The sequence below is a fragment of the Notamacropus eugenii genome, chromosome 4, assembly GCF_028372415.1.
Source record: "Notamacropus eugenii isolate mMacEug1 chromosome 4, mMacEug1.pri_v2, whole genome shotgun sequence".
NCBI classification, from domain to species: Eukaryota; Metazoa; Chordata; class Mammalia; order Diprotodontia; family Macropodidae; genus Notamacropus; species Notamacropus eugenii.
In genome coordinates this window covers 418,116,196-418,129,682 of record NC_092875.1, presented here as the reverse complement: position 1 = coordinate 418,129,682, position 13,487 = coordinate 418,116,196, and the positions used below count along the sequence as shown (strand labels likewise).

The window sequence follows — 13,487 nt, the reverse complement described above, 5'->3', positions numbered from 1 at the left end:
AATTGAAAGTAAGATAAACTGAGTCCATTCAATTTATTGGTAAGGTTAGCAATAACCAATAAAAGTGGGGTATCTCAACTCAGTCATTCAAAAGACCATGAGGTAAGGCTTGCTAGCCTTCAAATAGTTTTAGGAAGTACAAGAGAACAAAGGACAGGAAGCATAAAACAATATGTTTAGTTACAAAGTCTGAAGTATTGTAGTTGATGGAAAAACAATATGATTAGATGGAAGTCAGGAATGCAAGGCTAGCAATAATCCCTGCTTCTATCTTGTTGCTATGAAAAGATCACTGATGGTGTCCACCGGTATGGATAACAGTCCAGACTCCAGACTTTCTTGAAGGACAGCAAGGGTTGCAGAGATAACAGACTTCCTGGTGCCCACCTTCATCTTTCAAGTCTTGTCATGGAAGATAACAGATCTTCCTTAATTGCAAATGGGCAGTAAGATGTTTAGAGACAATATATTTCTTTGAATTAAGGTGATTTATGGGACAACTTAGCTCTGTAATAGTAATTTAAATGGGGAGATATTTCCCATTCATTAATAGGCCCATGTCATATGAAAGTCTGACTCACATGGAGCCTGTAGTGGGAGAAGTTTGCTGAATGAATGGAACAGGAAGAGGTGGAGCTAGAGCTGAGCTGAGAGGAAATTTAATCAGAATCTAGTCAGAGCTAGAAAGGATGAAGGCAGGCAGGCAGTTGGCTAGCGTGAACGAGAAAACTTGTTTGTGATTTGTCTAATGGAGCTGGTTTGTGGGAAGCCTAGCTGGGAGAAGGTTTGGGGGTGGTATTATCCTCTGTATTGTTATTGTGTATGGATTTTTGTTACTATGATGGATTTGGCTTTCTGGCATCTGAATAAATGTTTTGGTTCTGTCTTCCATGTGGACAGTCTGTTGTATTTCGCAATCCAGAATTGCACCAGGATATTCAGGCTGCCGTGGGCACTGTGAATATCACATTGGCACTACAAGCTCATAAAGGAAAACTGAGTTTCTGAGATTAACTCAGAGACAAAGAAACATGGTTTAGGCAATTTTACAATATATTGAGAGTGATACAGAATAGAATCAATTACTAAGTAGAATCAAAATCAATTTGATTTTCTCAGTTCCCCTGTTTGATCTGGATCAAAGCCATCAACAAGAAGGGAATGTATTTATACTTGGTAAATATATATAAAATGGTACTTTTGTGATAACAAAGAATAAGGAACAAAGTAGATGCTCAACAAATGGGGAACAGTTCAATAAATTGTGGGACATGAATGAAATAGAATATTATTGTGCTATAAAAATGATGAATGTGGTGGATACAGAGAAGTATTATAGGGAAGGAAAGATTTATGTGAACTGATGATCAAAATGAAAGCAAAAAGAACCAAAAAACGATATGCACGACTACAACAAAGTAAGGGGAGAAAACCAACACACACACACACACACACACACACACACACACACACACACACACACATACGTGAATGTAGGAAAATTATAAAGATTAAACATGACTCAAATGAAGAGATAGAAGAGGATATCCCCAATGCACTGCTTCATGGAGTTGGGAGGCCCAACTCCCAGGTATTGCACAATGCACATGGTTTCAGATTTTTTTCAATATATGGATGAGGTGTGCTTTCTTTCTCTTCTTTTTCTTTTACTTTTTTTTGTCATTAAAAATACTATTTGTAATATAAGATGGCTCTGGAAAAGAGAGGAGGAGGAAGGGACACTGAGAAAAACTGATGATGCAGAAAACAAAAGACATCAATGAAAATGACTTTAAAAAAAAGAAAGCAAGAGTATCATCTATTTTAAACTCAATTAACAAATAAAGTTAATTAGTTTTTACTGAAAAGAGATCATTGATTCCTTGACCTTATTAGTGTCATGCTCTAACCATCTAAGTACATCAACCCCAGGAACATGTTGAGAATGGCAAGCATAACCACTCTTACACAGTAAAAGCAATAATCAGAAAAAAGGAATCATGAAAGACTAAGTCTCTATATTCTATCACAAAGCTTTTCTTCTATCACCAGACTGTGTCACTATGTGGGATAAAGACTTAGACAAAGGAAAAATTTACAGACTCAGAATCATCGAATACTAGAGATGGAAGTGACCTAAGATGTCCTTCAGACCTCTTCTTTTATAAATAAGGAAAACTCAGAAATTAAATGATTTGCCTTGACCCAAAATCATGTAGCTCATCTATACATGGTGTGTAGACAAGGGCCTATGGTACCACCAAGGGACAATTAGATGCCTCTGCTAGATACATGCACACAGCTGTTTGGACATCACCAAGACAAGAGACAAGAGGAAATCACACTCCATTCTAAAGGATTCATTATGGTCTTGCATAAGTTGCAGACTGTGAAGTGATGGACTGAACAATGGAACAGAATGAGAAGACCTGGCTTTGAATCCCAGGCTGTAGCAGCAAGCACCGCGGCATACGTAGGAGGACCTGCTGCACAGGTTCTTAGATCTGTTTTTCTAAAAGGAAAGCAACCTTTTAGAGGTCAACAACGTTCTTTAACTACAATCACCAACAGAGAAAATACAAGCAGAGAAATAGAGACAAATATACAGGGCTTCTAACTGTCTGCCAAATAGCAGTGCGTACATCACAGATCAACAGACAGAGCCTGTTGTCTGACCATTACATACATACATAGTTACCAGAGAGAGAAGTACCAACATCTGGGTTTTCAAAGCCAGGGGGCTCCTTTATGGCTACCCAGAGTCTCATCTGGCACATGAACCTCCTTACAAAGAGTAGGCTCCCAAAGCAAAACCTCACCTCAGGGTATACATATATACACTTTTTAGAGTCAGAGGCCATGATCCTTCTGACCCAGTGCCTCATTAATTAACAAAAGATATGGGCTTCCTACAAAACAAGCCTCCCCTAATCAAGCTCCCCTTAATAGGCTCCAGGTGAAGCCTATTATTAATGGGGGAAGAAGACTTTTCATTAACATAAATCTCATTAACATTATACAGACTTTGCCACTTAAGGGAATATGGGACCTTGGACAAGTCATTTAATATCTCATAGTCTGAGTTCCCTCATCCATAAAAGAAGGGTACTGAGAGCTCTAAGGTCACATCCATTTCTAATATTCAGTGATCCTGAGTCTGTATATTTTTCTTCTTCCCTTGTGTTTTCATTATAAAATGTGGGAGAAAAGGAGTGATAGAAGTAACACCTTCTGACACCCTATATTGAGATGGAAAAATTAGGCACCAAACACAAGCGTGAAATTGTCCAAGTCCTAAAAGGTTTGAATTTCAGCCCTGAAATTACTAGTAAATATTTCATTCAAGAATTTAGCATTCTGATAAACACCTGTAAATATATACTCCCTCTTGCAATTTGACGAACACAACAATTTCAGCAAACTATCAGACTCAGTTGAAGTGTTTTTTCCCCTCTTATGTTTAATTCTTTGTTCCATGGGATGGCTTGCTAGATGGCTGGTTGGGGAGAGACATATTCAGAAAAGAATAGGAAATAGAAACAAATGAATATCTGAATGGCTTGATATCTATGGCATAAAAAAGATTAAATAGCTTTTACTCCATAGTGCACATTAGTTAATTGTAAATAGTGGCCATATGTGCCAGATATGGAGTTGGTCTTTTTCTTTTTACATTTTCAGTGAGGAAGGGGGTAAATACTTGTAAAAAGAAACTTAAAAGGGAGGAAGACTGACACAATCATGAACTCTATTTTCAGTTCTCCCTGTTCTTTGATTTAGGATCATAGATCTTGACCCAGAAGAGAATTGAGAAGTTATCTATTTGAAACCTCTCCTTTTACAGCAAGCAAAGTGAGACATGAGAGAGTTTCCTCCATGAAAAGTTTGGACTACAAGGATGATCTTCAAGATCCGTTCATAAATTCTATGAGCCAATGAAAAATCAATAAAGGATGCTTAATTAAAAAATTAAACATGTTGCATAAATCGAGCAACTGATATGTATTAGGAACTATGTGTCTGAAAAGGAAGATATAAAAGATATTTTCCTGACCTCAAAGAGCAGAAAATCTATTTGTAATATAAACTGTCCACCACTGTTTCATCTAGAATTATACAATATTTAATTAGGTGTTAGGTGTTATGTTACCAGCATAAGCTAGCAATTAATTATCAATTAAGCACTTTTTAAGCACCTGATGGGTGCTAGGCACTAAAGCTAGAAGGTAGGAAGGATTTTGTAAGAGAAGTAGGGGAGAACATTCCAGTCATGGGCGACAGCCAATTTAAACAGAGTGACAGGGGAATGGAGTGTCATTTTACCAAGTAAAAAAAAAAAAAAAACCTACACAGTAGATTACAGAACTTAGAATTATAAAGGACTTTTATTATCTAGCTACTTCAAGGGTTATTAAAGACCTTCATAAGTTATAAGGAGCTAAATAAAGGTGATGCATTATCATCATCATTAATAATATCTAACCATTTCATTTTGGATAAAGGGTTAAAGTGATCTGACCAAAGTCACACAACTCATTATTGATAGAATCAGAACTAGATAGAACCCAGGTCTCACAGACCCCAAGCCAGTGGTCTTTTCACTACCATTTCTAAGTTAGCGCAAAATACCTTAAATGTCCTTAAATACCTTAAAGTCTAAAATACCTTAAATGAGGCAGCATCTATCTTCTCTATGAAAGGACTGTTTCAGCTATCAAGCAACATTCACTATGTGTAATAATAAAAATTCTGTGATGATGAAATGAAAAGAATCACAATTTTTGCCTCAAATTGAACTCTTTACTAATTTTAAGTCATCAGGCGATCTGATGCTTGGTGTGTACCAGGTACCTGCCTGGTTTGCTTCAGTTTCTGTTCTAAGTTTTATGCCTAATGATCCACTCGGGAGTGGATCAACTTGGAAGCTGTCCAGTTCAGAAATAGACACATTCTCTAGAAAGAATAGTAGCACTGTCGTTGTTACCCTAGTGTAGAAGGTAACATAGTTCCGTTAAAAGAGATTCATTAACTTCACCGGCCAAGATCCTAACAACAAATACCTATCACAGTCTGTTCTGTGCATGACACCTGTTGGACACATCCCTTCCCACTTTCCTTTTAAGGAAGATGAAATCTCATTTACTAAGCAAGTCCCAGGTCTGGTCATTTAAGGTCAAGTGAACCTTGAGACAGACATAAGGAACTCTAAGTGGATTTCTCATTAGAAGGAGAGGGAGAGAGGGACGGAAAGAGAACTCTGGAGGGAGAGAGAGGGATGAAAGGAGAAAGAAGAGGGGGAAAAGAGAGAAGAGGGACAGAGGGGTGGGCAAAAGGGCAACGGAGGAAGGGGCAAGAGAAGGGAGAGAGGAGAGAGGTGAGGGAGAAGTAGGGAGAAAGAAGGTAAGGGTGAGAGAGGGAAAGAGGGAGAGGGAAGGGAGGAAGAGTCGGGGTGGGGCACGGAAAAGGGCAGCAGGTGCCAGGAACTGGCTGGCAGAGGAGCCTAGAAATGAGCCAGGGATCTTCCTGCCGCCTCTAAGTAATCCTATAAACAAGAAGGATATCAGCCAAGTGTTGAACAGAACCGGTTTGGGACAACTCTTCCTCCCCACCCCTAAAAAAAACTTGGACAAGAATAATAAGGTCCCATTGGATGAGCATGGGAGGGATGGGAAAAGAGGAAAGCGGAACCCGAACATATCTGCTCCAGGAGGGCGTCTCCCCACCCCACCCCATCCCCCAAAAGTCTCCGAAAGTGAAAGGCGCCCTGCCGAGAACCAGGGCTGCCATTGGCCGCGGGCTCCAGCGCCGCCTAGACCGTCACGTTAGTTAGCGGCCGGGTCCGGCACCAGAGCCCGGCACGGAGATGAAGGCACTCCTAAGCCTCCCTCCGGCGGCTCCCCCTCTTTCCCCTCCCAGGCGTATTCTAAGTGCACGCCCCACAGGCAACACCCCGCCCCTCCCACCCACATCCCAACCCAGCTCAGCTACTTCTCCTCCGAGGCGGGGAACTAGAGCGCGCCACCCGCCTCCCAGCTCAGGCTTCCGTCCCCGGGCTAACTAGCCCGGGTACCTACAGTCACTCTCCGTGCCCGTGCCCTGGTCCCATCTATGTCGCTGCCCCGAACAGGGACACACGGCACACACACACACACACACGCACACACACACATACACATACGCACACTCTTGGGTGGCTGCCCCCACCTCTTCCCCTGGCACCGTCCTCTCACCAGGCGCGCCCATCCACTTGGGCACGCAAGAGCAGCTGCATGCCCTGGTGCGGGACCAGGACAGAGAAGGGTGGAGGAAGCAGGTTGTCAGAGCGCGGCCGCTACACATGGGGCCGGGGTCCTCCCGCCGCCACCCCAAGTTCCATCTCCGGGATGGAAAGGTGGCCAGGGGAGGACAGCAGGGGAACCACTCCGGCACTCGCCGCCTCGGGCCCCCTCACACCGCTTTACCTTGGCTAAGGCGGGTCCGCTCCGGATGCCCTTGGCTCCAGGGTAGGAGATGCTGAGTCTGAGCCCCGAGGAGAGGAGTTTGTAAGCCGCCATCTTCAGGATGGTTACAAGCCCGGAAGGATGAGAGGGAGCCCGTGCAGGAGCGCCCGAGTCCAACGGCTCCTTCGAAAGTGGAGCTGGCACCTGTACAGCAGCTCCCGAGAAACGCTCTGCCTCCGCGGTCACCCAGGGAGGGGCACCTCGGAGAGGAAGGAGCGTCTGCTGGGAGGGCTGGAAGCGCTACCCTTGGCACAACGACGGGACGTCCTCTTTAACCCTCTGGCACCCTGGCTGAGCCCGAAGGGGCGGGGCAAAAGGCCCCCCCAGAATGGAGGTGAGGGTGGGAGGGCTTCCGAGCTGCGCCGCGCTTGAGAGTGGAACAGAACTCGGCTGACTTAGCTTCCCGGGGTCCGGGATGGGGAGGAGAGGTGGGGTGCCAGGTACCCAAGCTGCTGGGTTAGCCTGGCAAGCGTCAGAGTCCCAGCCAAAGTAATTAAATTAGATAAGTGCTTGCCAGGGAATTCGGTGGCAGCATCCACCGCGGAACCCTGGAAGACTGTTCTGGCAGATCTTGTTTCCCTGCTAGATCCCACCCCCTCTTCCAAGAGGCTGCTTTCCCTGGGTCAGATCCCCGCACACCGGTGGAGCAGCCTAAGGATGGAGCTGCGGGGTCCTCACCCTCCCTACCTGCAGGGGGCTGGATTTAAACTAGTAACAACTATGTGTGTGTATACATATATGTATGTATGTGTGTATATGTACATATATAAAATATACTTTTTTCCCTAAAATTAAAAAAAAAATTAACTCGTCCCTCCCTCTACTTCCCTAACGGTATAACTATGGGGTCAAATTCAAATAGAGGGTAGGTGGGATACTCAACCTCACCTAAGGATCCAGGGGTTAGTCTCTGGACCGAGAAAACCCCTTATTGACAACAATCTTCTGTCGTGTTTCTATTTAGTTAGTTAAACATTTCCCAGTTAGGTGGTGCGCTCAGTCACCAAGCTGTGTAATTGACACCTCCGCTGTAACAATAAATTTGACAAGATTAAGGTCAAAAGTGACTGAGACTGACCTCCATTAAAACTAGAACCCTGTTGGGAAATTTCTCTGCAAACTTGGACTTGAACTACAGCTTGGCTTTCCAGTTCTCTTCAGTGGTAATTTTAGGGAAGGAAAAAAAAAATACTGCTTTATACTATCTGTCCTCACCCTGGGATCATAGATGTAGATCTGGACCTCAGAGGTCTTTATCTCCATCCCTATCAATTAACAGATAAGGAAACAAAGAGCTAAAGAAAGAGGTTAAATGATTTTTGCCCAAGGTCACAAAATTGGGATTTGAATCCAGATCCTGAAATTCTAAATTTACTTCTCTTTCCTCCTCCCCAAGCTGCCTCCCAAATACTCTGAACCTTTAGTTATCAGTATCCATTTTCTGCCACTTTCCTGAAGCTTTCAGGGAATGTTGGGAAACTAAAAGTGTCCCATACAGGCCTACCACCATTAAAGCATCTTTTTCCTCATAGTGTCTCAATAGTATTGTTGCTGTGTGATCTCATTTAGATTTAAGTGAGGGAACGCTATGGAAAGTCACCAGCCTCACCTTTTCCTCCAGAATCATCTGGGTGCAGTGGGTCAGCTATAGATCAGGACAACTGGAGATGGCCCTAGAAGCAGTGGGAGACCTTTGCCTTTTTAAGGCATTCTCTCTCTTATTTCTTTCTTACTTACCCTTCACCTGATTAAATATGAAATGAACAAGGAAAGAGGAAGACAAGGAGGAGGGGGGAGGAGAAGGGGGAAGTGGAGGAAGATACTATGTATAGGATACTATAATGAGTTTGGGGGGTATTTTTAATTGCTTGTATTTTTTTGGTTAAATATTTCCCAACAACATGTAAAAATTTAAATATTTTATTTTTCCCAATTACACATAGAAGCAATTTTTAACATTCTTTTTCTTAATTTTGAATTTCATATTTTCTTTCTCCCTCTCACTCCTCCCCCCTCCTCGAGAAGGCAAGCTATTTGATATCAATTATACATGTGAAGTCATGCAAAGCATATTTCCATATTAGCTATGTAGCAGATGAAAACACAAGCAAAATTTAAAAATTAAAATAGTTTAAAAAGTATTCTTTTTATGGGAAAATCTCTTAACCTCAGTTTCCTCATCAGTAATTTAGGGATAATATCTGAGGGAAACAGGAAGATAAAAAGCATTTATATGGTATCTACTATATGCCAGGCACTGCACTTTTTCAAGTATTACCTCATTTAATCCTCACAACCACCCTGCAAGGTAGTTGCTATTATTATCCCCTTTTTATAGTTGAGGAAAGTGAGACAGTTACAGGTTAAGAGAGTTGCTCATAATCACAAAGTTAATAAGTGTCTGAGGTTGAATTTGACCTTGGACTTTCTGATTTTAAGCCTAGTACTCTAATCCACCTGAGGTACCTACCTGACAGAATTGTCATTAAACTTTAAAAAGATTGTCCATAGAAAGCCTTTTAAGAATGCTAAACAAATGTCAGGTATTGTTAGGATTTTGTCTCTTAAAATTCTAAATTCTTAGGAAAGGACTATAAAAAGCATCTAGTTCCCACCTCTGACATTACAGGTAAGGAAATCGAGGCCCAGAGAGGTCCAGTAACTTGCCCAAGACCAAACAGATAGTAAGTGGCAGAGCCAAAATTTAAACCCAGGTTCTCTGACTCCAAATCCCACACTTTTTCAACTGTTCTTGGTTAAAATAGTTACATTTTCCACTTTCAGCTCCTCTAGTGACTGTGATTCATGCATTGGAATGTATTGGCAGCTGCGAGGTTTTGCCTTAATAAATCACCGGATAATATTTAGTTTTCAAGGCAGCTTGGTAAAGCAGAAAGAGTAATGGTTCTGGATTCAGAGAGCCTGGGTTCAAATCCTACCTCTGACACTACCTATATTCTATACTCTGTCTTAGATTTTTCATTTGTAAAATGGGAAAGAAGTGATTTCAACCTCTAAATTTATGACCCTAGGATCTTAACAGTGCTCCCTCTACTGCACCTGTACTCCTGTATCTGAGAAAGTGATATAATTACATATGCTGTACTGATGGGCTTCAGACTTTCAGACTTTGGGAGCCTCCCTGAGCTCCCCTTGAATCTTCCCACTTAATCTGGCCTTTCTTACTGAAATCTAATCTTCTCATTAGTTACAGGCAGTCTCAGGAAGCCCATGGGCTTTTCATTATCATTCTACTCAGGACTCTGTTGCACCCCCCCCAACCCTTGATCCCATCAAAACCCTGTTTCCCCAGGCTCTGACCACTCCCATCAAGATGTGTATTCATCCACATACTGCCCCAATCAAGATCTCTGGGTTGCCCCACCTGCTTCCCACCTAGGTGCCCCCTAACCTCCAGTTGTTTCCAGGCTTTGACCCTCCTTGGATTCCCTCCTTGGACTTTTCCTCAAGACCTTTCCTAAACCCCTCCTCCCATCACCCTGGACTACCAGACCACCCACCAGATCCCTCCTATAACTCTTTTCTGTATTTAAGTTCCATCTTGCCTCCATAAAGGCGCTCAGATTCAATCCTGCTCAGACTCTGTCTAGCTGGGATTCTATCTGGCCCGCTTGTGAATACAAGCATCACAAATGCTTAGGCTCCTTAAGAGGCAACCCAATTTGGCGAATCTTTAATAAACTTTGTTTTCTTTGGCTTTAAGAAGGCTTGAGTCGAATTCATTCGAGCACGACCCGGACTGTCGGTATTTTGGGATGCCCCTCCACCCCTCAACCTCGTCAGTACTTTAGTATGAACTTCAGTCAGTCAAGCATTTGGTAAAATCTATCTCCTTCAATGAATCAAGTCAGTAATAATTTATTAAGCCCTAATTAGGGGCAGCTGGGTAGAAAAGTGGATAGAGCACTGGACTTGTAATCAAGAAAACTCATTATAAGTTCAAATCCAGCCTCAGACACTTAGGAGCTGTGTGACTGTGGGTTAATCACTTAACCCTGTTAGCCTCAATTCCTCATCTGTAAAATGAGTTGGAGAAGGAAATGGCAAAAACTCTCCAGTAGTTTTGTCACAAAAATCCTAAATGGGGTCACAAAGAAGTGGACATGACTGAAAACCACTGAACTGAACTGTGCCTTGGACTAGATATTCTCTTCCAATTCTGTGAGGTACAATGGATAGAACTGTAGACCTAGAGATTAGAACTGAGTCCAAATCTGTGGCCTCAGATACTGCCCAGCCGCATGACCTAATGCAAAATGTATGCTTGCCAAAAAGACTATTTTATGGAGAACTCACATGGGGCAGGTGATCACATGGTGGCCAGAAGAAATGATACAAGGACACTCTCAAGGTCTCTCTCAAGAACTTTGGATTTGATGGTGCAACATGGGAGACACTGGCACAGGACCACTCAGCATGGTGTGCCCACATCAGAAAGGGTGCTGTGCTCTTTGAACAAAGCAGAATTGAGACAGCACAAAGTAAATGCGGGATGCGCAAATTTGGGATATCCACCCCAAATGTTCACACAGACTATCTGTGCCCAACCTGTGGTAGAGCATTCTGAGCTCGTACTGGTCTGATCAGCTACAGTCAGACACACTGAAATTTCACTTTATCATCGTGATGTCATTTTGGTCGTCTTCCAGGATGAAGGACGACAACCAGCTACATGACTTAATGTAATGCTAATGAGTTAAAGATCTTCCTCACTGTTGTTGGGCCTGCCCATTAAGGGAACCTTGATTAGGACAAGCCTACACCCTCTGTTAATTTTCTAATAAGACACAAGTTCTCAAGGATTGTGATGTCCTCTGGGTCTGAAAAGTGTATAAGTGCTCTGAGGTGAGGTTTTACTTACTTATTGATTGGAAGTGTTTGGCCAGATGATGCCCCTCTCTCTTTGAAAACCCAGACGATGGTGCTTCCCTTTCTGTTATCTGTGTATGTATGGTCAGACAATTATCTGTCACAGTTGATCTGTGATGTATATATTGCTTATGTCAGACAGTTGGAAGTCCTGTCTGCTGATTAATCTTTGTTTCTCTGTATTTTCTCTGAAGTTCAGGGTGCTGACATTTTCCCCTGAACTAGGTGTTTGATTAAAGTGATTGCTGACTCCCCCAAAAGTTGCCTTTTCAGAAAAGCAGATCAAAGAACCTGTGATAGCAGACCCTCCTGTGTATGTTGGGGTGCTTGTTTTTATACCCTAAGAAGTCACTTAACTTCTGTCTGCTTCAGTTTCCTCATCTACAAAATAAAGGTAACAATAGTACCTATTTCCCATGGTTGCAGTGAGGAAAAATAAGTTAATATTTGTAAGGTGGCTTTACAAACTGTAAAGTGTTATATAAATCCTAATTATTATTTTTATTAAATTCATTTCTCTGAGAAAGCTACTTCCAAGGGAGTTGCATTTCTCATTTCATTTTCTTTGGTAGACTTAGATATTTTCCCAGTTCATTAAGTATAACAGGTCTGGGAGCAAGCCTTTGAATACCTGTTTGTAAAACACAACCAGAAAGCACATGGTAACTTTTAACAAAGTTAAAAATTTTCAAATTGTCATGTGGGTCAGAAACAAAGAATAAAAGCATGTCTCACTTTACACAATAGATTAATTCCTCAAAAGTCATATGCAGAACAGCTTTATGACTCTAATGAGGATATTTCAAGGATATTAGAACAATTTCTCCAATGAATCATTTTGCAAACCCGGAAATTATTTTGTAAAAAAATAATTACCTCACAAATGTATTTGTTTTGCAAGTTCACATTTTTATATAGTACTCACATAAAAGATAATCGATAAATGTTTTGGTTGGATGTAGTAATTTAGATTCCAGAGGGTCAGTGATGAATCATGCCACCTAGCCCCTCACCAAGGAGTAGTAGATTCAAGGTGCAGAATGTGATAAGCATTTTTGGACGTGGCAGATATGTGTGTATGTTTTTAATTGACTTTACATACGTTAACAGGATTGTGGTTTTGGGGGTTTTTTTTCCACCATTGAGGGGAAGGGTTAAGAAAGAGAGAGAAACTAGTTAAGAGGCAGTTAGGTGGTATAATAAATAGAGTACAAAACTTGGAGTCAGAAAGCCTTTATTTAACTGCCTCAGATGCTTATTAGCTATGTGACCCTAGGCAAGTCATTTAACCTCTGACTCAGTTTCCATATATGTAGAATAAGGATAATTACACCTACTCCATAGGGTTGTTGTGAGGAATAAATGAGATAATATGCATGAAAGCACTTCAAACTTTAGAGCGCAATGTAAATGCTGGCTATTATTAGTGATAGTGTTAATAAAAAAAAGAATGAGAGACATTTAAGCATTTAATAAAACATAAAAGGAAGTTCAAAAAAGAAAAATAGACAATCCAAACAGCTTTGAAAGAAGGGATATGGATACAAACATAGCCCCAAGAGTTAAAAATAATATTAGGGCTCACTTTGGGAAACCCCTGGTTTATTTTCTAACCTGAAGGCTCTCTAAAATCTATCTCTCTTATCTTAACACATCATAAAACGTCCCCCTTATCCTGGACCATAAAATTCCTTGTCTCCCCCAACCTGTTGCAAAGTCTCCTCTGTCTCCCTTATCTTGTGTCATCCATCTTCCTCATCCTGTCCCTAAATCTCCAACCCCCATTAGAAACCCTAAAAATTGCATCCTTTCTGTGTATATAAGGTTGGTCCTTTTCCTATATCAGTGCCTTTGTTTGTGTGTTTGCCCTTCATTGCCAAAGAAGATCATGCCATCAGAGAAATAACAAGACTTGAGCTTGACTTTGTTTTGAGTGAGGGCTGTGCAGGTCACCAGCCTCACTTCTCCTCCAGAGCAATCTGAATCCAGTGACCAGATATTCATCAAGATGACTGGAGATGATCCAGGATGAGGCAGTTGGGGTGAAGTGACTTTCCCAAGGTCAAACAGCTAGTGAGGGTCAAGTGTCTGAGGTGA

At 41.8% G+C, this 13,487-nt stretch overlaps 1 protein-coding gene across 1 annotated transcript in view; it reads right to left on the bottom strand.

The window, feature by feature from the left end:
- The window catches only part of OXCT1 (3-oxoacid CoA-transferase 1), a 174,835-nt gene extending 167,710 nt beyond the window's left edge, over positions 1-7,125 (bottom strand). The window contains exon 1 of the mRNA XM_072605736.1: positions 6,462-7,125. Coding sequence (XP_072461837.1) covers positions 6,462-6,554 — 93 coding nt within the window. The 5' untranslated portion in view covers positions 6,555-7,125. The remainder of the gene's footprint in view (positions 1-6,461) is intronic.
- Positions 7,126-13,487: the final 6,362 nt, after the last annotated feature.